Source organism: Acomys minous (genome assembly GCF_964271855.1).
Source record: "Acomys minous genome assembly, chromosome: 15".
NCBI classification, from domain to species: Eukaryota; Metazoa; Chordata; class Mammalia; order Rodentia; family Muridae; genus Acomys; species Acomys minous.
Window position 1 is genome coordinate 81,225,290 of NC_140497.1, and position 25,119 is coordinate 81,250,408.

Consider the following 25,119-nt stretch of genomic DNA (forward strand, 5'->3'; position numbering starts at 1 on the left):
TCAGAGTTTTACCCCTAAGAGCCTCTTCAAGGCTCCTTTCACATCTTTATTCCTCAGGCTGTAGATGAAGGGGTTCAGCATAGGGGTGACCACAGTGTACATCACAGAGGCCGTCGCACTTGCTTGTGAGCTGTGGCTTGCAGCAGAACTGAGGTACACTCCTAGGCCTGTGCAGTAAAATAAGGAGACCACTGAGAGGTGAGATGCGCAGGTGGAAAACGCCTTGTACTTCCCCTGGGCTGAGGAGATTCCACGTACGGTTGATACTATCTTGGTGTAAGAGTAAAGGATGCCAGAGAGAGGAACAGTAGCCAATAGCACAAGTGCAAAATACATGACCACATCATTAATAAAGGTGTCAGAGCAGGTGAGCTGGGCCACTTGGTTCAATTCACAGAAGAAGTGTGGGATTTCCAAGTCTGTGCAGAAAGACAGCCGCAGCACCATCGTGCTTTGTAACAAGGCATGCAGAACACTCACAATCCAGCATACAAGGACCAGAAACCTACAGAGTCTGTGGTTCATAATGACAGTGTAATGCAAGGGATGACAAATGGCCACATAACGGTCATAGGCCATCACAGCCAGGAGGAAGTTGTCCAGTTCCACGAAAACCAGAAAAAAGTACATCTGAGTAATGCAGTCTGCGTATCTAATGGTTTTTCTCTTCGTTTGAATGTTCACTAGCATCTTGGGGACAGTGGTGGAGGTGAAACAGATGTCCACAAATGACAGATTAGACAGAAAGAAGTACATGGGAGTGTGCAAGTTTGCATCTGAGACGATGGCCAGAATGATGAGCAAGTTTCCAACTACAGTGATCAAGTACATGGAAAGAAAAAGGCCACATATCACAGGCTGCAGGGCTGGGTCCTGTGAAAACCCCAATAGGACAAATTCTAAAACGTGTGTGTTGTTTCTTGGCTCCATGTGCTTTGTATCACTATGACAAAAAAAAAAGGAGCATGAGAAATATTCATGAAAATTCACATTGCTGAAGGGATAAACAATATAATTTTTATTCTACAGCAAACAAATTTCTTTATTTTACCCATGGGTTTACTGCTACGCACATCTCTAGCACTCTTACTGATTAGAAATCCCTGCCTTCTTACACTGAATTATCTCCTTGCACTGAGTTACAAGAGTTCATACATACCACAGATTTAGTTAAAAATTATTTCTTAATGTTGAGTAATATATATTGACTGATGACCCTGTTCCAGCTGTTTTCTGTACAGTGATCAGAGGCTGCTAAGAAACAGAAGTTTCCATACATCAATGACACACAAAAACATCCACCTGAAAATTTTAGCTGTTATATTCTTTTTATGTATAAACATATTTCATGTAGACAAACTAACTAGATTATATAAATTAAGTATGTCTGGTCTTTGCAAAAGGTAATTATAACTCAGTAAAATTCCTTTAAAATAAGTAAAATATGAGACAAAAGATGGTGAAAATGTTATGAGGAAAAGGGTGTATATGGAATGAGCATACAAGAGTGTGTGTGAGGTGTTGGGGGTGTAACCCCGTGAACATACAAAACACACTCTCAATAATCCATATCATCATCCAGAAATACTAACTTTTATAGATGCCCAGACATCCATATCCCAGACAGAGAAGATGATCAAAGCGAGGACCCCAAACCCTGATAATACGAGGCCAATAGCAAGGACTCAACTCACATGACAGAAGGCTAGAAGCACTCTCTCAAGTGGACATCTGTTCTCTGTGAACATTTCCAGACACAAAGTAGCAATCTCTCTAGCCGCCCCCACAAACTAAATAAACACATGATTAAAATAACTCAAAAAGTATATGATATACAAATATACCATAATAAAACATCCACTGAACAAAGTGTATACCTTGCCTGCTATGACTAAATTAAATTATCTATCACTTTGTGTTATAAGAATCATATGGGAGTACATGGGTTCAGGAAATCTCTGCCCTGAGAACTGTACATGTAAAAACTGCCACTCCCTCCACCGTTATCACCTGAGCCTTTGTCGCTAGGGATATCTTCTCAGGATCTAGTCACACTGATTTTTTAAAATTATTTTTATAGATGTCCAGACACTGATGGCAAGGAAGATGATCTAAGCAGAGATCACCATAATCTGAGGCCAATAGCAAGGGCTCAACCCACATGATAAGAGAGAAGAATGTGCCATTTTCCCTACTGTAGTACTATGTAATTTTCATATCTAAAGCTTCTCTTAGACAAATGAACACAAAGCTAAACTTTACTAACTTTCTAGACTCATTTAAACAAACAATATATATATATATATACATTTATATGAAAAGATACATAAATTGGGATAAAATGTACACAGGGGTAAAATGCATACATTAAAGTGGTATATGGCAAAAGGGTAGTTTGTGAAGGTGGTAATACTTTGACAGAAAGCAGTGGAAACCAGGATTAAAAATGTCCTTACTCAGAATACAAGACAAAGACTTTATCAGAGCTATGCACCACAGAAAGGAAATGAATAATAAACATAAAAACACGCAGTCTTAAGGTATTGAAATAATTATGAACTAAGACTCTTAGGCATACAATTACTCACATACAAGTTTCCATGCCCAGAGGAAAGGGTTATGCACCCTGAAAAGTACATCAGAAACTTTTCTATTGCTAGTGGTGCTAGTTAGCTCAACATTCATTTCTCATTTTAGCATTGTGAACATATACAAAATAATGAGCAAATTAGTAATAATGAATAAATGGCATATTTTGAATAGATAGTGAATCACAAAGCAGGCAACATCAGCAACCCCATTCCGGGCCAGGGGCCTGGCTTTCAGCTGACCATGAGTTAAGTGTTTTCAGGTTCCAATCTCTTCCCTTCCATGCAGTATCTGCTGAGCTCTCAGACTCACCTGGACCCAGGGCTATGAAAGAAGGTATCCCTGTGAAAGTCAAGGTTTTCCTTAGACGACTGAGGATGGAGGCTGAAGCTCTGCCTCACACAGGACAAGCAGGAAGGAGTCAAGGGTTTGACCCCTACTGAGACTTAAGACATCAAAAGATACACCATATGTTGTCTAGCCCAATGCTGCTCAGTCTAAGGGTCATCAGAAGAGGCAGTTTTCATCTCCTTATATTTGCTTATCAGACGCATTATCCTCTGATTGCATTACTCTAATGGCACAATTTCCCTGTGGGCATTGGCCTGGAGAAAAGAGAAATTCTCCTGATTCTCTTTCCCTTGGAGGCCAGTTTACAATCCAAAAAATCTGCTTTTTTACTTCTTCTTTCTCTATAAACTCATGTACTGACCAGAGGACTGACATCCTTGTATTACATTGCTGCTTCACACTGAATCTAAACTGTGATGAGCCTTTCTTGATTGGACGTCACGGGATAAATAAAGCATCAACGGTGGTGGATGTGCCTTTGGCACTTCTGTATAATTCTTAGTTCTTATTTAACAAGGTATTTGTGTGTTCTTTAGCATAAAATATTGGAACTTGTATTTCTTGGTTTCAAGGTCCTTTATTCAACCTGATTAGACATTTTAACATCTGAAATGGATGCTCATTAGAAGAGATGCTCTTGGGCCACTCCATGAACAGATTGTGCAAAAATAGTTCTTATCTCTAAAATAAAGATAAATAGTTATTCAGAAGTCAAATATGAATGAACATGGCCCAGGACCACGAATGGAGGTTGGACCAAATACCATATTTTGAAGATATAGCAATTTCATAAAGTTTTTCTGTAACAGAACCAAGAGAAGTCTTAAATCAACTCACTTTTCAAATATGTTGGTTGAAATATCAAGCACCTGGCCTATGGTAAAGTGAGAAGACATCTACTACAGGCCTCAGATCAATTTATCCATATTGTTGAAGTCCTAATTAATCAGTCAAATCAATCAACCAATCAGTAGGTCTCACTTCTTCATAAGTATAGTAATTCATAGAGCAATATATGTATTAGTTTATTTCTATTGCTGAAATAGAATGTCCAGACAAAAATCAGCTTTGAGAAGAGTTTTTTATCTATAGCTTCAGAGGTGATGCAGTCTGTCATGGTGGGAAGACATGGCTGTAGTGGATGTAAACATGTTTTTATTTTGACCCCAAATGTGTAAGATATAAAACTGTCTAGTGTGGGGGTATGTGATGTTTGTCCTCTGGAGACAGACTCATGAGAAGGCATGTGATCTTTCTCAACAGGAAACTGCCTCTTGTGGAGGCATGGTCTTTGCCAGTTGGAAAACATCAAGTATGGACTCTGAGAGGAAATAAATAGGGGCCCAAAACCCAGGAAGATATCACTTTACATACTTTGCATTGCTTCCCTTTGCTTGGCTGCGCATTACTTTGCTTCAAGACACTCCTGGAGAGAAATGGTCCAGAGAAGACATTAAAGAGGATGCTTTTGGTCCTTGCTATTGCTTTAGCTGCTGCTTGTACCTGCTGCTGTGTTGGCTGTTGAACTCCTGATGATGAAGAACGGAATCTCCCAAAGGAACTGAGAATAAAAAGATCTACCTCCACTGTCCCTACTAAACTTTTTTTCTTCACCTATCTAGGGTAGGTGGGTTGGAAGGGAGATAGAGGCATTAAAGAACTCCAAATAAAGTAGGTTTTTTAAAAGATCAAAGCCTACACATGGAAGTCAGAAAGCAGAGTGATCATACCTCACCTGCACAGTGGAAAGAGAACGAGGAATGCAAGCAGGCTGTAGAACCTCAAAGCCCACCCCCAGTGGTCTCCAGCAAGGCTCCACCTCTTATTTATGTTTTTATTTTGGAATTAAAATTTGATTATAACAATTGTCCTTTTATCCCTCCAAACCCTCCCACAAACTGCTTCCTGCTTTGTTAAGAGGGTTTTAAATCCCATTAGAGAAAAATGTGTTATGGCCAAGGTATGCATACTATTAGTGTGCCCTTAGTGCTATTGTGCAGTCCTGGTCAGTGATGTGGTTTACTGGCATCATGGTGGGGCAAGACAACAGATTTTCTCATTTGGATGCTTTCAGGACAGTCCCAAATCAGGGGTTTCTGGAGCCCTGTTTCTGAAGTGTATGGTGTCGTCAGCAATAAGGACTTACCTTCCAGTTTGGGGAAGTAACAAAGGGCAACATCAATAGTCTATTTTTAAAAGTCTCTTAAAAATCTCTGGGCAACAACTCAATATAAAGCTTTTCACAGGCTTCCTCGCTTATAAATTCTAATTCTCAGAGATGTTTTGATCTGCATTTACTTGTTGAGCATTTTTTAGGTGTTTCTTGGCCATTTTATATTCCTCTGTAGAGAATTCTATGTTTAGTTTGTACCCAATTTTTAATTGGATTATTTGGTTTGGTAGTGTTTAATTCCTGAGCTCTTTACATATTTTGGATATTAGCCTTTTGACAGATGTAGAGTTGATGAAAGTCTTCTCTCAGTCTGTAGGCTGTCATTTTGTTCTGTTGTCAGTGTCCTTTGCCTCACAGAAGCTTCTCAGTTTCATAAGGTTCCATTGACTAATTGTTGATGCTATACTCCAAGCTATTAGTGTTCTGTTCAGGAAGTAGTCTCCTATGCCAACGACTGAGGGCTCTTCCTTCTAACAGATTTAATGTGTCTGGTTTTATATTGAGGTCTTTAATCCACTTGGACTTTATTTTGGTGCAGGTGATAAATAAAAGTCTATGTGCATTTTTCTACAGGTAGACATTCAATTAGACCAGCACCATATGTTGAAGATGCTATCTTTTTTCCATTGTATGGATTTGGCTTCTTTGTCAAAGATCAAGTGTCCATAGGTATGTGGGTTTATTTCTGGGTCTTTAGTTTGATTCCATTGATCAGCCAGCCTATTTTTATGAAAGTAACATGCTGTTTTTTTATTACTGTTGCTCTATATTAAAGCTTGACATCAGGAATGAAGTTTCCTCTAGAAGATGTTTTATTGTACAGGATTACTTTACCTATTTGGGTTTTTGTTTGTTTGATTGATTGTTTTTCCATATGAAGTAGAGAATTGATACTTCAAGGTCTATAAAGAATTGTGGAGGTATTTTGATAGGGATTGCATTGAATCTATAGATGGCCATTTTTACTATGGTGATCCTCCCAATCCATAAGCATATTATTTGTGGCTATTGTGATAGGTGTAGTTTCCCTAATTTCATTCTCAGCCAATTTGTCATTTGTATACATGCGGACTACTGTTTTTTTTTTTAATTAATTGTGTATCCAACCACTTTTCTGAAGGTGTTTATTAGCTGTAGGAGTTCTCTGGTGGGATTTTGGGGTATCACTTAATTATACTATCATGTGTGAATAGTAATACTTTGACTTCCTTATTTCCTATGTGGATCTCTTGATCTCTTTTTGTTTTCTTATTGCAATAGGCTAGAACTTCAAGTACTATATAGAAGAGCTATGGAGAGAGTAGGCAGCCTTGTGCAGACCCTGACTTTAGTGGAATTTCTTTGAATGTCTCTCTATTTAATTTGATGTTGTCTGTGGCTTGCTGTATATAGCCTTATTATGTGTAGGTATGTGCCTTGTATCCCTGACCTGTCCAAAAATTAAAACATGATTTGGTATTGGATTTTGTCAGATGCTTTTTTGGCATCAAGGGAGATGATCACTTTGCTTTTTCTTTCAATGTGTTTACATGATGGATTACATTGATGGATTTCTATATGTTGAACCATCCCAGAATGTCATGGTGAATGATATTTTTTATGTGTTCTTGGATTCAGTTTGAGAATATTTTATTGAGTATTTTTGTGTCAATGTTCATAAGAGGAGTTGGTCTGAACTTTTCTTTCTTTAAGTCCTTGTGTGGTTTAGGTATCAAGGTGCCTGTTGCCTCATAGAATGGTAAAGTTCCTTCCATTTCTATTTTGTGGAGTAGTTCAAAGCGTATTGGTATTAGCTCTTCTTTGAAGGTCTGGTAGAATTTTGCACTAAAACCATTTGACCCTGGGCTTTCTTTTTGGTTGGGAGACTTAATGACTCTTCTATTTCTACAGGAGATATTGAACTATTTAATTTGCTTACTTGACCTTAGTTAAACTTTGACAGATGGAATCTATAAAGAAAATTGTCCATTTCATTTAGATTTTCAAATTTTGTGACATATAGCCTTTTGAAATAAGACCAAATGACTCTTTGGATTTCTTCAGTGTCTGTTGTTATGGCTCCCTTTTCATTTATGATTTTGTTGATTTGGATAGTGTCTCACTGCCTTTTAGTTAGTTTGGCTAAGGGTTTTTCTATCTTGTTGATTTTTTTTTCAAAGAACTAGCTCTTCATTTCATTGTTTTTTTAATTTGTTCTCTTTGTTACTATTTTATTGATTTCAGGTCTAAGTTTAATTATTTCTAGCCATCTACTTCTCTTGAGTGTTTCTATTTCTTTTTTCCTAGGGCTTCCAGAAGTACCACTAAGTTGTTTGTATGAGATGTTTCCAGTCTCTTTATGATGGCACTTAGCCCTGCTTTCAGTGTATTCTATAAGTTTGGGAACGTTATACCCTCTTTTCATTGAATTTTAGGAAGTCCCTAATTTATTTCTTTCTTTTTTCCCTGACCTGGTTGTCATTAAGTAGAGAGTTGTACAGTTTCCATGTGTATGTAGGCTTTTTGTTATTTCTGTCATTGTTGATGACCAGGTTTAGTCTATAGTAGTCTGACAGGACACAAGGTATTATTTCAATCTTCTTGTATCTATTAAGACTTGCTTTGTTACCTACTATATGGCCAATTTTGGAGAAGGTTGCATGAGGTGCTGAGAAAAAGGTATAATCTTTTGTGTTTGGGTGAAAAATTCTGTAGGTATCTGTTTAGTCCATTTGATTTATAACAACAGTTAATGTCATAATTCCTCAAGTTATCTTCTGTTTCATTGACCAATCCTTTGATAAAAGGGGGTGTTGAAGTCTCGCACTATTAATGTGTGGGAATCAATATGTGGTTTAAGCTTTATTAATGTTTTTTGCTTTACAAATGTGTGTTCTCTTGTATTTGGGGCATAGATGTTCAGAATTGTGATGTCATCTTGGTTTAATTTTCCTTTTATGAGTATGAAGTGTCTTTTCTCATCTCTTCTGATTAATTTTGGTTGAAAGTCTATTTTCTTAGATATTAGAATGGCAATTCCAGCTTGCTTTTTGGTTTCTTTTGCTTGGAAAACTTTTTTCAGCCTTTTACCCTGAGGTAACGTCTGTCTTTGTGGTTGAGATTTGTTTCTTGAATGCAGCAGAATGTTGGGTTTTGTTTATACATCAATTCTGTTAGTCTGTGTCTTTCTATTGAAGAGTTGAGACCATTGCTATTGAGAGAGATTAATGATCAATGACTATTAGGTCCTTTAATTTTGATATTGGTTACAGAAGTATGTTTGTGTGTATGACTGCTTTTTGTTTTCTAAAATGAAGTTATATATTTCCTATGTTTTCCCAGGTGTAGTTAGCCTCTTTGGGTTGGAATTTTTCTTTCTACTATCGTCTGTGGGGCTGGATTTGTGGATAGGGACTCTTTAAATTTGTTTTTGTCATGGAATATCTTGTTTTCCCCATCTATAGTTAACTGAAAGCTTTGCTGGGTATAGTAGTCTGGACTGGCATTTGTGGTCTCTTAGGTCTTGCAGCCCACTTTGTCTAGACAGAGATCTGGGGTGTTGTGTGCCTGCTGGTGTGTGGCTGGGGTTTGGGGACCATTCCTGCACCTGTGCCTGCTTTGGCTTATGAACTCCCCACGGATTGGCCAGGTGACCTGAGGTCAGCTGTGAAATCAGAAATCCAGGCATTCATCAAAATTCTAATCAGTTAATTCACCTTGAAAAAAGGAATAATACAAAGACATTCATAATAAAATAAATGTAAACACACACTGTTATAAAGCACAATAAAAAACAAATATCATGCATTTATCTCACATGTGTAGTATGCACAAATGTGTGTAACAAAAGTGCAAATTGAACTGCTTAAGAAGAGGAATAAAACAATCAAGAGTTATGGAATGATAGGAAGGGGATGAAAGGGTGCTTAAGAAAAAGTACATGATACACTTCAAAAATGTAATGATGAAACATGTTACTTTGTAAAATAAGAGAAATTAGTATCCAGAATGCACAAGTCAGAAAAAAATCAAGAAAGCAAATGATAAATTAATAATTAGGCTAAGAATCTGACCAGAGAGTTTTTAAAAGGAGAAATAAAAAATCCTATGAAAGATCTAAAAAAATGTTTATCATCCTTATCAATTACAGAAATGCAAATTATAACTACTTTGAGATTACCCTAACAAGACTACTTAACATCAAGAAAACAAGTGACAAAAAATCCTGGTAAGGATGTGTGGGATGGAGAGCACTCTTTCACTGATGATAGGACTGCAGACTTGTACAGGCTTTATAAACTTTGTGTGGAGAATTCTCAAAAAGCCAAAAATAAATCTACCATATGATCCAGATATACTACTCCTTTTCATATGCCATAAAAACTCAACATCATATACAATGGATACTTGATCAGCCATGTTTATTGTTCCACTATTTACAATAGCTAAAATGAAAATAATTTAATTTTCTTTAAATCATGACTAGATAATAAAAATGTGTTACACACAATATAGAATATTGTTCACTTAAAAAATGAACTCATGGTGGGCATAGTGGTGTATACTCATAATCCTAGCACTTGAGGAAGCAGAGGCAGGCAGATCTCTGTAAGTTCAAGGCCAGCCTACTCTACAAAGTGAGTCCTGAACAGCCAAGGCTACACAGAGAAACTCTGTCTTAAAAAAAAAAGGAAGAACTCATTAAATGTTCAATAAATGAATGGAACTAGAAAATACTATGCCAAGTAAGGCAACCCAGACCAATAATAAACAAACAAACGAAAAACCCACAAAAGACAAAAGCTGCATGTTCTTTCTTATTTATGGATTCTAGATATGAATACTTATATATGAGTATATACCTTGGAGTAATCGTAAAACCAAAATAAAAATAAAAATTACCTTTGCACAAAGGGGATTCTATGGAACTCTCCAAGCAACCTAGGCTGTTGCTAAGATGAAAGGTTGCTTTCTACAAACTGATGGCAAGGCCCCATTGCCAATGAAAAAACACCCACAGAAGTTATTGAACATGGGGAAGTCAAGCTGACGCCTACATAGAGCCCTTACCACCATGTTATAGTGTCTTTGGTGCAGGAACGTACTCTGCAGGCTACTAAAAGAGAATCATAGTCACAAATTCATCCACAAAACCTTTGACCCACAACCTGTCCTGCCTGCATAAGATGCAGCGGCAGTGCTGGCACAGAACTTGTGGGAGAAGCCAACCAATGTCTTATTTGACCTAAGGCCCACTCCACAAGAAGGAACCCACGCCCAACACTGTTTGGGTAATCAAAAAAACTAGAGACTAGATATCCCATAGACCTAGAGTAAAATCAAATACTGCTAGTCTTTTTTTTTTAGACAAACAAATAAATATAATGACCCCTAATGATATTCTGCTATACTCATAGATCATTGCCTTATCTAGTCACCATCATGGAGGCTTCCTCCAGCAGCAGATGGAAACAAATATAAAGACCCATGGCCAGACATTAGATGAAGAAGGCCTTTAAATGGAGATCTCCACCAAATCTCTCCCATCAGAGCTCAAGGAATACCAATGAAGAGGAGGTTGAAAGAATATAAGAAGCCATGGGTAGAGGTGGAGGACACCAGTAAAATAAGACCCTCTTAATCAACCAGACAAGGAGCATGTGAGATCACAGAGTCTAAATCAGCCTGCAGAGGGACTCCATGGGACCACACTAGAACGTCTGCATGTATATTATAGATATTAGTTTAGTATTTTTATGGGACTTCTGACTGTGAGAATGAGTGGGTCTCTGACTCTTATGCTTGCTCTTAGGAGTCTTTTCCTCCTGTTGGGTTGCTGTGTCCAACTTCAGTAAGATTGATTGTGCTTCATCTTATATTTTATTTTGTCATGTTTGGCTGCCGTCTCTTAGAATCCTGTTCTTTTCTAATGTTCTTTTCAATCCACAGAAATTGAGTGGCTATGGATGGGAGGAGATGTGGAGAAGAACTAGGAGGAGAAAATGGAGGGGAATCTATAATCAAGGTATAGTGTATGAGAAAATAATCGATTTTCAATAATATTACAAAATGGCCATGGCAAAGATAAGTCCAAGAAAGAGCTCTAGAGAGGGTGCTTTAGATGGGAAAAATAGAAAACCCAAGAGGAGGGGGACTTACATGTAGATGGCAAAGGGGAGAAATACAGAGGATGTTTGGAAATATCATAGGAAGTCATTTTCTGTTTATTTAAAGTACATCTATTTTCAATTTAAATGAAGTTACACTACTCAGGGTGACAATGATCTTTCTAGAAGTCATGGCTATCTAACAAAATCCCCAGTGTCAAGAATGCAAAAGTTCCTTTTGAATTGTCTAGGCTATTGCTGCTGCCCTTGGTTACCTCCTAGAGAGTTGAGGGAAGACTCTCTTGCAGAAGATATCATCTACTTCTGAAAGAGCTATGGAAGTTGCCAAGGAGAATATCAATCAATAGTACTATGCAGTTGTAAAGTCTATGAGCCACAAAGACCAGAATGGCAATGCATCCCAAAAGATATAACAGTGACACTTATATACTGGAGGTAATCAATAGTTATTGCATTTAAGTCTAACTCAATAGGAGGGAATTCACATCTGGCACTGTAAACTTGGCCATCTACCCATCAACAGAGAGAGGGTGAATCTTCTCCTTTCTCCATATCTTATCCAAGGAAAAATCCCCAAATAGGTTATCCAGTTATAATTGGTCAGCCATAAACACACATACATATGAGCAACATTAAATGAACTCAACAAGTGATATACACTCATATGTGTGAATATATTCGTGTGACTAATAGTTGAATAATAAGGGACCATGAATTTTAGGAGGAATGGCATGCACAGAAGAATTTGGAGGGAGAATGGGTATAAATAAGTAAATATGTAAATAAAGTACGTATGTGACATTATAAAATAAATTAGTTTTTAAATTACATTCCTTTTTGTTAAGACAAGTTAAATGCTTGGGAATGTAGTTAAATGCCTTTCATGCAAATGCAAGTCCTTGAATCTAGATTGCCAGAACCCAAGGAATGTTGCGTGGACACTATGGTTTGCTTCTAATTTTATCCTCAGAAGGAGTTGAGGGTCGCCAGGGCATACTGGCTACAGAGCTCTATATTTGATTGAGAGTGGACAATGTCAAAGAAAATAAGAGACTGATTACTAACATCAGCCTCAGGCATCTGCATGTACATGCTCTAATGTGTATATACACCTATGAGCCCAAACACATACAGAATAATGCAGACAGAGAAGAGAGAGAGAGAGAGACAGAGAGACACAGACAGAGAGACAGAGAGACAGAGAGACACAGACACAGACACAGAGAGAGGAGAGAGATGGAAAAATGTGAGTGAAAAAGACAAGTGAAGATATTGATGAAGAATACAAGGTACACATGACAGGAATTTAGCATAATTGTCATCCGAGAGGCTTAATCCAGAAGAAATGAAAACAGATGCAGAGACCCACAGCCAAACACTAGCCTGAACTCAGGGAGTCTTGTGCAAGAGTTAGAGGAATGAATAAATGAGCCAGAGGGGTCAAGGACACCACAAGACCTACCTAGCCAACTAACCTGGCCCCATGGAGGCTCATATAGGCTGGACCACTAACCAAAGAACATACATGGTCTGGTCCCAGGTCCCCTACACATATGAAGCTGATGGGCAGCTTGGTCCTCAAGTGGGTTGTCTAACAATTGGAATAGGGATTGTCTCTAACTTGAACTTTGTTGACTTCCCTTTGGGTTCTGTTTCCCTAGAAGGGCTACCTTGTCTTGCCTCTGTAAGAAGCACTTAGTCCTGGCGTGGAAGTAGATGGGAGGGTGGGACCAGGAGGAGAGGAGAGAATAGGGTTGTGATTAGGATGTAAAATGAACAAGTAGGTTAAGTAATTAAGAAAAAAAGAATACAAGGTACAAAAGAGAAAAATTTCAAATTTCCATATACTCATAATTAAATTTACATATTTAGAAAATTTTATATGTATAATTCTTCTCATGATTGAATTTAAAGTGACACAAAGAAATGTTCTCAATAAAAATATATGATTTGTGGCAACAAACTGTGGTTTTAAAATATGCCTGTCCTTCATATAAATGGTATTTCTAAATGGTTCTTGTGTCATTTTACAACAACTTTTGAGAGGAAACCAGCAAAATTGTTCTATTGCCAAAGAACAGAAATCTTAATCAAATGAGTTTCTTGACATGTGCAGTTGAAATCAAGTGATAAAAACTCTAGAAGGTAAACAGAAGAAAGAAGTTCTCTTTCTACCATCTGACTAGAGTTCCAGGTCCCAGGAGTCTCTCTCTCTCTCTCTCTCTCTCTCTCTCTCTCTCTCTCTCTCTCTCTCTCTCTCTCTCTCTCTCCTTCCCTCCCTTCCTCTTCCTCTTGGGGATGTGGTGACCAATAGGTTTCTCATGCTTCAGTGGAAGGCCACATGCCCATGTGCATGTAGGCACCATTAATTGGCCTCACAAGGTTATTAATAACAACAACAACAAAAAAGAAAGTGAAGGAGATGACATGAAGCCAGGAGGGGCATGAAGTGGGGGAGGGGTGAGACTCATAACTTCCTCACAAAAAGTCTTTTCAGAGCGCTCTTAACATCTTTATTCCTCAGGCTGTAGATGAAGGGGTTCATCATGGGGGTGACCACGGTGTACAGGACTGAAGCCGTCGCACTTCCTTGTGAGCTGTGGCTTGCAGCAGAACTGAGGTACACTCCTAGGCCTGTGCAGTAAAATAAGGAGACCACTGAGAGGTGAGATGCGCAGGTGGAAAATGCCTTGTACTTCCCCTGGGCTGAGGAGATTCCACGTATGGAGGACACTATCTTGAAGTAAGAATAAAAGATACCGGCAAGAGGAACAGTGGCCAACAGCACAAGTATGAAATATATCACCAGATCACTAAGGAACGCATCAGAACAAGTGAGTTGGATGACCTGATTAGGTTCACAGAAGAAGTGTGGGATTTCCAGCTGTGTGCAGAAGGGCAGCTGGGATATCATTAAGCTTTGAAACAGGGCGTGTAGAGCACTTACAATCCAAGACACTAGAACCAGAAGTCCGCAGAGCTGGTAGTTCATGATAACTGTGTAGTGCATGGGGTGACAGATGGCCGCATAACGGTCATAGGCCATGATAGTCAGCAGGAAGTTGTCCAGTTCCACAAAAAGCAAGAAGAAATATATCTGGGTGATGCACCCTGCATAGGTGATGACCTTGCTTTGGGTCTGGATGCTCACTAGCATCTTCGGAACGGTAGTTGAAATGAAGCAGATGTCTACAAAGGACAGGTTAGAGAGGAAGAAGTACATGGGAGTATGCAGGCGGGGGTCTGAGAGAATGGCCATGATGATAAACATGTTCCCCAAGACGGTGGTCAGGTAAGTAGAGAGGAAAAAAACATAAACAACAGGCTGCAGGTCCTGGCTTTCTAACAGTCCCAGGAGAAGAAATTCCGAAACTCTTGTCTTGTTACTTGAGTCCATGTGTTAAATTTCACTACAAATAAAAAAGAGGACACCACAGCTATTATCTACACACATAGGTATTTTTCACATAGGCAAAAAATTTCTTTTTCTTTTTCTTTTTTTTTTTTAGCAAATAACTTAATTTTTTTGCACTTTGTCACGGATCTAGTCCTTTTAGGACACTCTGTGCTATGACTTAGAGAGAAAACCCTGTCCTGCTCTGAGCCCTTTGCCCTGAGAGTTCATGTATACCGCAGATTTAATAAGAACGTTCTTTTTCACTGCTTAGTAATCTACAGGAAGGGCTGGCCGTACTCAGGCACCAAGCAGTGATTAAAGGCTGTTACTGCGTGACTTATATCTGTAATCCTGACACTCAGGAGGCTAAAGCAAAGGAATTGCTATGAGTTCAATACCAGCACAGGCTACAACTATGTGAGACCTGGTGATAAAAACTAGGATTTTGAGGCCTACTCCACAGGAAGGAAATTATGGGAAATACTGAAATACTGTAAAATAGAAGATGGGTTAGAGGAGTTATAGGTCCGAGCACAGAACACACTGCTGTTGTTTTTCTTGATGATTGTTTTTGTAAAACTGTTTTATAAATATATATGTTTATATCATACTTTGTGCTGCTCTCAACCCAGGGCAGAGAAGCTTCTTGCTATTGGTAGTGCTGAATCCAGAACTTTATAAATTCATAGAAATGCTGACAATAAGTGACTGTGAAATATAGATGAGGCATCTGTACCAACCTCCATGCATCCAAGGCCCAGAGACCATCGAGAATAATACTCTAAAAAGAACATAAGAACCAGAGGATAATATGGAGAACTGAGAAATGCTGGCCTCTGGATACGGCATGACTGTTATGTACATGATTTCATAGCATCTGCAGTTACCTAGAGGACATCCGCATAAGATCAAGATAGTTAAAAAATTCCAGCATGGTGGGGGGAAGGGCTACTGGGCCCCATCCCAGCAAAGGAGTTACTGGAAGTTGATGGCTTATAGGGGAGAGAGAATCACTTTTCTTTGAGATGGAGGCCACAGTCAGGTTGCTCACAGCCCAGAGGCTACACACTTGTACAGATGTGAGGCTCCAATTGGACTTAATGTGTTATTTTAAAAAGAGGATACGAATGCTGGGAGGAAAATGTGTTGGGTCCTGGAGCAGACGAACTATGAAGTGGCGTGATAAGATCATGGTATGTTGTATGTATGTATGAAGATTTCAAAGAACAAATATAAAATGTTGTTTTTTAAAAAAAGAAAAAGAGACTGATAGCCCAAGGCAGGGTGTGTGTCTGTGCTTCTCTGTGTCTCTGCCTGTGTAGTTTTTTGTGTCTGTGTCTGTGTGTGCATGCTCACACATGTGTCTGAGCATCAGTCTAGGGTTTCTGCATACTACTCTTGTGATTATTTACCTATGTTTTCAGTGACCAGGGATGCTCATTTTATAAATGTCAGGAGGAGAAGAACAGCAGGGAAGACCACACTGCAACAGAAACTTCAGGGAGCCAGGAGTTTTATTTGAGAAACCCACTCTGCTAGTGCCAAACTCATGGATGGGCATTTCTTTCAGATGTTTGACGCTACCAAGGAGACATGAGAAAGACAAAATGTGATGAGAGCTGCTGTCAAGGGATGCTGGGAAATAAAGTAGTCTGGAAGATGTTGTTTTTGAACTGAAATACAACGGAAAATCATTCACATAATTTTATTTTGTGTGTAAGTCTCTTGCAGAGGCATGCTATGAATTGAAAAATGTTCCCTGCTAACTACTACTGATATGTGAGATCTCCTGCCCTTTTAGAATAATTTTTCAGTACAGAGGTACCTCTGCTTTGAGGAGTGCTCATCGTCAAGCATATTACAACCATAGCCCTCTGAGGTTGTTTTCACCAAGCCTTCCTCACTATCTACCCTCACTGGTTAGTCCACAGCATATCCAAAAGAATTTCCCCAGAACTACCAATGGTTTAAACTTTATTTTGTAAAACGTTTTTTGAAGCACTATTTTGTAAAAATGCCAAAACACCAAATATATTCAGCCATAAGTGACTGATTTAATTATGTTTGTCCAGTTGAAAGGACATTAAAATGAATGCAAGACAGCAATGTGGCAAATACTTATGTGGCAAGCATAATCAGAAACATAAAAGATAATAAATCATGGTTTATGCAAAACTGTGTACAAAATACATATGCACACCAACAAAATTTGAGTAGGTATTCCAAAACATAGAGGCTATAAATAGGCACTATTCCATTTTCATGTGTCAGGGTATGGAGCAGCCTATTTGTAAAGACAGTTTGCAATCTTGGGCTACTGTGCCTTGGTCAAAATCAAAACCAGTGTAATGGATGTCTTATACCACAAATAAGGATTCTGGAAAAAAAATTTACAAACCAACAAGAAGTTTGTCCTGATGTAAAAACTGACCCAGGATTTCCATTTTATACGCTACCCATGGAAAATAAAGAGAACTAAACTGAACCCAGGTGTTCCTCCAAAGATCTTCACTCTCTTAACAGCTGAGCCAGCTCTCCAGCTCCCAACTGTATTCTGCTTTCCTGATGAATGAGACTTCATTGTGTACACATGCTATGCCTTCCTTATCCATTCACTTGTTTACAGACACTAATGCTGGTTCCATAACTTGGGCTGAATTGAATATTGCAGAAATAAACTCCAATGACCAAACATCTCCTTGTTATGCTGACTGAGAGTCCTTTAGGAATACATTGGAAACGATATTACCCTCAACCACTGAGTGGAAGGCCTCTATTATTCTTGCAACTGAACTAAACTCACTTCGTGTTTGTTGTGATTATCGGTATGCTCAGACCTTTATATGAGCCAAAGTAAGTCTCGGTGAAGTCCCCTCTCTGCATTTTTAGGAAACAGCCTGTCCATTTACCCTGGATTTCATAGCACATGATACCACCAAATTGTTCCTAGTTGATATCTCTTTTAGTCTTTTTTAGATTTTCATTCCATTTTGTTTCACCCAGCTGTGTACCTATACTAAAATATTTAATATGTGCACTGAATATTTGTGAATCAATTTTGAAAGTGTTTTTTTTTAAATCACTTTAACAGTGATGACTAGAGGCTAAGCTGAGAGGAATGGTTATAAAGAGAGACTGCAGAGTGAGTACCAACTACGTCTATATAGGAAGAATAAACTTTAAGGTCCGTAAGGTGACTGTAGTTCATATACAGGCTTTTAGGTATATATCTTTATAATCATGGGTAAATGTAAGATGACTATTCTAATTCTGCATATAGTTTCTCATAATATGTTTTAAAAAATAATAAATATTTAAAATCTTAACACAGTGTAATAATGCACATTTCATGATCTAGAAATCCTGGTTGACTGGATTTGATTATGTGCCCAGCTTTTGCACTGTGTCCCATACAGTGCTGCCATACAGCGATGGAAGCTAGACATCATAATAAAGAGCTCTGTGGATACAGAGAAAAATCTTAAAATATCATCAATTGCCTCCCTTTTAGTTTTATGTCCTTGTGCTCCCAAATACAACAAATAACTCAGTCCTTATGTATCTGTGTAAGTTGTGAACTTGGAGAAGTAGAGGAATGGGTGACTATGAAGTATAAAAATCATCACATGCATGGCTGGAGATGTAAAATTTTGTAAAAAAATTGACATTTTTAGTGATATAATAGTAAATTGATAAGAAATAAAATGAAAGAATATCAAAAGTGTGGCACATATCTATTATAAAGTATTTTTCATATTTTGAAATAAATGAGCTACTTTATAATATTTATTTCCAGGCATTTATAGACTTTGTTGTGTGAGAAGGTGAGAAAGAAAATTACAAAACACATTGCAATACACAAAGAAGGTGTTCACCATGGAGTTAGCACAATATTATGAATACAGTTGATTAATGCATCCATATAAAGATGTTATATATAAATATAGATATAATATCAAAAGAAAATTTACTCCGTGACTAACACCCTGCTCACCCTGGGGCTTGTGTTCTTTTACTGAAGCAATTTGTATTTCTTTCTTTCTTTTTTTCTTTCTTTCTTTCTTTCTTTTTTCTTTCTTTCTTTTTAGAGACAGGGTTTCTCCGTGTAGCCTTGAATGTCCTGGACTCGCTCTGTAGACTGGGGGTGGGGATGTGGGGGGCTCAAACTCACAGCAATCTGCCTGCCTTTGCCTCTGCCTCACAAGGGCTGGGATTAAAGGCACGTGCCACCACCACCTGGCAATTTGTATTTCTGATCCTTTCCTTTTTCTCTTTCTCCGTGTGTGTGTGTGTGTGTGTGTGTGTGTGTGTGTGTGTGTGTACATGTGCATGAGTGTGTGTGCGCACATCTATGCACTTGCAGGTAGAGGCTTAAGGTTGATGTCTTCAACCATCCTTTATCCCTCAGTTAAACCCAGAGCTCACTAGTATGACTGGTCTTGCCAGACAACTCGCTCTGGGAACTGCCATCTGTCTTCTGTAGTTGGGATAACAAGTGTTTGCCTTGGCCATCAGTCGTTTACATAAGCTCTGAAGATCCAAATTCTAATCTGATTGCTTCTGTGCAAGCACTTTTACCACTGGACTATCTCCCTCGTGCCTGGTTTTCACTTTCTACTTGGGCTTCTGTTATTATCATTTCATTGTCAGCAATTAAACTTTCAACAATCGGTTCAATGCTCATTTCTTTCCTTAGTACAATGAATACATGAAGAATAATGAAAAATAAAGTATTACAAATAAATAATGAATCACAAAGTAGGTAATCCCAGCAATCCCATCCTTGGCTAGTGGCCTGGCTCTTGGTTGCCCTCAGGTTCCATTCATTTCTCCTTCCCTATAGTTTCTGCTATGTTATCAGACTCACCTGGATCCAAGGCTGGGGAGGAAGGTCTCCCTATGGAAGATCAAAGGCTTCCCTGATACCTACGGATGGAGACTGAAGCTCTGCCTCACACAGAACAGCAGAAAGGAGTCAGGTGTTTGCCCCCCTGTGGTGACTTAAGACTTCATAAGAAACCCTATGTGTGTCCAGCCCAAGACTGCTCAATCAAAGAGTCATTAGAGGACATGGTTGCAGCTTCCTATATCTGCTCATTAGGCGCCGTCTCTTCTGCTTAAATCATCCTATAGCTACCTGATTTCCCAGTGGGGCACTGGCCTGGAAAGAGAAGAATCTTATCCTGGTGATTCTGTTCCCAATAGAGTAGTTTATAATCCATTAAATGATGTTTTTATTTCTCCATAAACTATGCTGACTTTTAGAGGTTTGGCCTCGTAGCATATTTTCTTCCTACTACTGTATTATGACCCTTCTCACTTTTCATGTATTTTATTGATTGTGTAATGAAGTTAGGAGATTCAACATTCAACGTATGCAATTACGAGTGTTAAGTCTTTTTAAAAACACATTCTTCTCTCAGACAATACATCCTGACAGCAGCTTCCCCTCCATTCACTTCATCCTGTTCACCACTCGTCCTTGCCATAGTTTCCCCCCCCCCTCAAAATAGATCTTCCTGGGACATGAACTAAACACAGGACAACAAGATACACAAAGACCAGGCACAGACTCTTGCATCAACTTTGAAGGAGGGAACCACCCAGTAGGAGAAAACAGATGCCCAGAATAGGTAAAAGAGTCACAGATACCCCACACCCACAAAACACCAAGACAACAACTAGAGAATATGAAGAGGACCTAGCACAGAACTGTGGTTGCCACTTCAGTCTCTGTGAGCACCCATGAGCCCTGATCAGTTGATTCTACAACTATGTTCTCTCCGTGTGTATTTGACAATTCTGGCTCCTCCTCCCCCACATTCAGAAAGGTTCCCTGAGCTATGAGGGGAGAGATCCAATGGAGACCTCCAACCCTGGCTCTCTCTCTTCACCTAATTATTGGCTGTGGCTCTCTGAATCTGTTCCCATCAGCCGCTAGAAGAAGCATCTCTGATGGTGACTGGGTCAGGCACTAACCTATGAGCACAGCAGAACATTACGAGGGAACGTTTTGTTGGCTTTTAAAAAATCAATTATGTTTGGTTCTACCCTAGATCTCTGGACTATCCAGCCTCTGGTTGCTGCTCCTCCAGGCTGTGTTGGGTATGGGCTACCTCTTGGGGTTTTAGCCTTATGCTAGACCAGTCATTGGTTGACCACTCCCACACATGCTGCCCCACCATTGATCCAGCACAACTTGAAGGCAAGACAGATTGTAGGTGGAAGGATTTTTGGCTGGGTTAGTGTCCCAGTCCCACCACTGAAGGCCTTGCAGGGTTACAGAAGATGGACAATTCAGGCTCCATATTATCCATTACTAGGAGTCACCCTCATAAATTCCAGGGTGCTACAGTACTCTAGCATTCCACATCACCCCCCCCCAAAATGCCCTCTAATTTCAATTGTTTCTCTCTCTACTATCTCCCTCCATCTCTCCCCAAACACCTCACTCTCCTATTCCAATTCCCAACTGCCACTAGTCCATCTGCAGAATCTATTCTATTTTCCCTTCCCAGGGAGAACCATGTGTTTCCCCCTAAAGCCTTCCTAATTAGTCAGCCTTTCTAGGTCTGTGGGTTGTAGAATGATTATAATTTATGTGACAGCTAATGTCCATGTATTTAGATAGTACATGCCATGTTTGTCTTTCTAAATCTGAGCTACCTCACTCGGGATGATTTTCCTGGTTCTATCCATTTGCCTGCAAATATCAGGGTGTCCCCCACTCCTCCCAGCCCCCTACTACCTAGTCTCTGCCCCCAGATCCACCTTTTCTCCTTTTCCTCAAAAAGAAAAAGGGCAGGGTTCCCTAACCCCTGCCTAGTGTTTGGCTGTGTATCTCTGAATCTTCTCCCATCAGTTGTCAGATGAGCCCTCTCTGATGACAACTGGGCAATGCACTGATCTATAACCATAGGCAGGACAAATTTTAGCTCAAAAGTTTTGTGGATGGATTGGTGTCCCAGTCCTAAGACCGAAAACCTTGCCTGGATACAGAAAATGGATGGTTCAGGCTCCTTATCTCCGATTACTACAAACTTTGCTAGAGTCACCCTCATAGTTACCAAAGAGTTTCCAGTGCCCTAGAATTCCACATTAGTCCTAATTCCCCCTACTCCAGTCATCTCTCCCTGTGCTCTCTTACTCCATCACTGCATCCCCATCCATCCTGTTCCCACCACTACATGCTCCCAACCTACCTGAAGAATCTATTCTGTCTCCTACCCAAAGAGATGCTGGAGGTCACCTTGTTATTTAGTCTTTCTGTGTCTGTATGATTATCCTTTACTCAACTGCTACTATCCACTTATAAGTGACTACATACTAGGTTTGTCAAATGGCATAGTGCCATTGTTTTTAACAGCTGAGCAATACTCCGTTGTGTAAATGTACCACGTTTCTTTCTCCATTCTTTGGTTGAGGAAAGTCTAGGTGGCTTTATGTTTCTGGCTATTATGAATAAAGAAGCAATGAACATAGTTGAGCAAGTGCCCTTGTGATAGGATGATGTGTCTTTTGGACGTATGCCCAATAGTGATACAGCTGGGTCTTGAAGTAGATCAACTCCCAATTTTCTTAGCAAATGCCATAGTGGTGTTCATAGTGACTGTATAAGTTTGCACTCCCACCAGGAATGGAGAGGTGTTCTCCTTGCTCCACATCCTCACCTGCATGGGCTTATGTTATTGATATCAGCCATTCTTAAAGTTGCAAAATGGAATCAAAAAGTGATTTTTATTTGTATATTCAGAGTGGCCAAGTATGTTGAACATTTCTTAGTGTTTCTTGCCTACTTGAGACTCCTCTATTAAGAATTCTCTGTTTAAATCTGTAGTCCACTTTTTAATTGGGATATTTGGTTTCTTTATGTCTAGTTTCTTGAGTTCTTTATATATTTTGTATATCTCTTCTCTATCTGATGTGAAGTTGGGGAAAATCTTTCACCATTCTGTAGGTTACCGTAAAGCGGAAGTTTCTAGTTTCTTTGAAGACTCAGTTGTGTCACATGGAGCTTTGCTGAAAACTGTCTGGTGAGAAGTCAAGTGATATTTTTCTGGAAGAGAGGGCATGTGATGTTTTGTTGGGAGCAGACACATGAGAGAGGGCATGATGGTGGAAAGGAGTATTAAAAGAACCACAGACAGGGACACAGGCTTTCAGCATTTCTAAGCCATGCAGCACTTCGCTGGTCTTTGCTGTACTCTGCTGGTCTTCAGTGGTATATATTGGTCTTCGCTGGTCTTTGCTTAGCAGAGAGAAATGTTCCAGAGAACTTCTCATGGTACTCCAGCTAGTTCTGGCTGCTTCCACGGACTCATGTCGATTCAGTGAGCCTTGCAGTTTCTGCTTGATCATTCCATCTCTACAGGCTCCTGTAATGTTTGGTGTTGGCTATCGGACTAGACTGCTGGTATCCTAACAACGCAAAGTGGAATTGGACCAAGAAACTAAACATGTCCACAACACCTTTTTCCTATTAATAATCTTTCTCCCCTTTCTCTGGTTGGTGGTATAGAAATGAGGTAAAAAGTGTTTAAGAACCCTAAATAAAGTGGGTTTTGAAAAATATAGGTCTACAGTGCCATTTTGTCCAATTGACAGTGCCCTTTACAGAAGCTTCTCAATTATATGAGGTCCAACTTATTAATTGTTGCTTGTGCTACCAGTGTTCTGATCAGGAATTTTGCTCCTGTGCCAATGTGTTCAAGATTATTCCCTGATTGCTAGTCTATCAGATTCAGTGTAATTGGTTTATGTTGAGGTTTGATGCACTTGGAGTTGAATTTTGTGCAGGGTGATATATATGGATCTATTTTCATTCTTCAACATGCACACATCCAGTTAGACCAGTAAATTTGTTGAAGATACTTTCTGTTTTCATTGTATCTTTATGGCTTCTTTACCCAAAAAATCATGTGTTAATAGTTATACAGATTTACATCTGGGTCTTTGATTTGATTCCATTTTTCTTGTTCCTGATTTTAGTGCAATTGCTTTGAGTTTCTCTCCATTTAATCGGATGTTGGCTATAGTTTTGCAGTATATTGCCTCTATTGTGTTTAGGTATATTCCTTTTATCCATAATCTCTCCAAGAATTTTATCCTAGAGTGGTATAGAAAATGTTTAAAGGCTTTTTTGATATCTAATGAGATGATCATGTTTTTTCATTTTCTTTCTATTTCCTTATGTGGTGGGTTACACTGACTAATTTTCATCTGTTGAACCATCCCTGCCTCTCTGGGATAAGCCTCCTTGGCTATGGTGGATGATCTTTCTGATGTGTTCTTGCATTTGGTTTGTGAGTTTTTATCAGGTATTTTCCATCTATGTTCATAAAGTAAATTGGACTATAATTATCTTTGGTTATGGAGTCTTTGTTCAGTTTGGGTATTAGGGTGACTGTGGCCTCATAAAATAAATTTGGCAATGTTGCTTCTGTTTCTGTTTTGTGGAGCAATTTGAGGAATGTTGGCATTAGCTCTTTTGAAATTCCAGGAGAATTTTTAAATCATCTTGCTGTAGGCTTTTCTTGGTTGGAAGACCTAGGGGTTATACATCTACTTAAAGTGATTATGTAATCTTGATTTGACTTTGGTAAGTGGTATTTATAGAGAATATTGTCCATTTCTTTTTTATTTGTCAATTATATAGAGTACATATTTTTTTAAGTAAGACCTAATTATTCTTTGATGTCCTTGTTGTCTGTTTTTATGTTCCCCCTTTCATTTCTGATTTTGTTAATTTGGATATTCTTTCTCTGCCTTTTAGTTACTTTGGCTAAGATTTTTTTCTTTCTTATTGATTTTATCAAAGAAACAATTCTTGGATTCATTGATTATTTGTATTCTTCTCCTTGTTTCTATCTTATTGATTTCAGCCCTTAGTTTTATTTTTTATTGATGTCTGTTTGTTCCATTTGTGTCTGTTTGCTCTTTTTTTGTTCTAGAGCTTTCAGATTTGTTAAGTCAACAGTATGAGATCTTACCAACTTCCTTATGAAGGTACTTAGTGCTAAAATCTTCCCCTTAGTGACTGAGTATATGGTCAGTTGAGGAGAAAGTTCTACAAAGTAATGAGAAGAAAGTATATTCTTCTGTGTTTTGGGTGAAATGTTCTGTAAATATCTGTTGGATCCATTTGGTTTATAACTTGTTATTTTCAGCATTTCCTTGTTTACTTTTTTTGGCCAGATGATGTGTCCACTGCTGAGAGTGTAGTATGGAAGTCTCCCACTATCAATGCGTGATTTGTTTCAGTAATGTTTCTTTTACAAATGTGAGCTACCATGTTTGGGGGCATAGCTGTTAAGAATTGAAAGATTATCTTAGTGGTTATTTCCCTTGATAAGTATGAAGTGTCTTTCCCCTTCTCTTTTGATTCACTTTGGTTGAAGTCTGTTTTGTTAGATATTAGAATGGCGAACAAGCTCGCTTCTTAGATCTATTTGCTTGTTATAACTTCCCACCCTTTACTTTGAGATGATGAGTCCATTAAAGTC

At 38.8% G+C, this 25,119-nt stretch overlaps 2 protein-coding genes across 2 annotated transcripts in view; both read right to left on the reverse strand.

Annotated features, from left to right (window-relative positions):
• LOC311584865 (olfactory receptor 1078-like) lies at positions 1 to 14,593 on the reverse strand (the record flags this gene model as incomplete). Its single annotated transcript, XM_084759548.1, has 2 exons — positions 14,561 to 14,593; positions 1 to 873 (listed from the first exon to the last, which is right to left on the reverse strand). Exon 2 carries the CDS (start codon positions 829 to 831, stop codon positions 1 to 3), a length of 831 nt encoding a protein of 276 aa, XP_084615674.1. The 5' UTR covers positions 832 to 873; positions 14,561 to 14,593.
• Positions 13,688 to 25,119, reverse strand: part of LOC311584198 (olfactory receptor 7E24-like) — a gene marked incomplete at both ends in the record, with an annotated part of 24,079 nt that continues 12,647 nt past the window's right edge. The window contains 1 exon segment of the mRNA XM_084758299.1: positions 13,688 to 14,620. Within this exon segment, the coding sequence (XP_084614425.1) occupies positions 13,688 to 14,620 (933 nt within the window).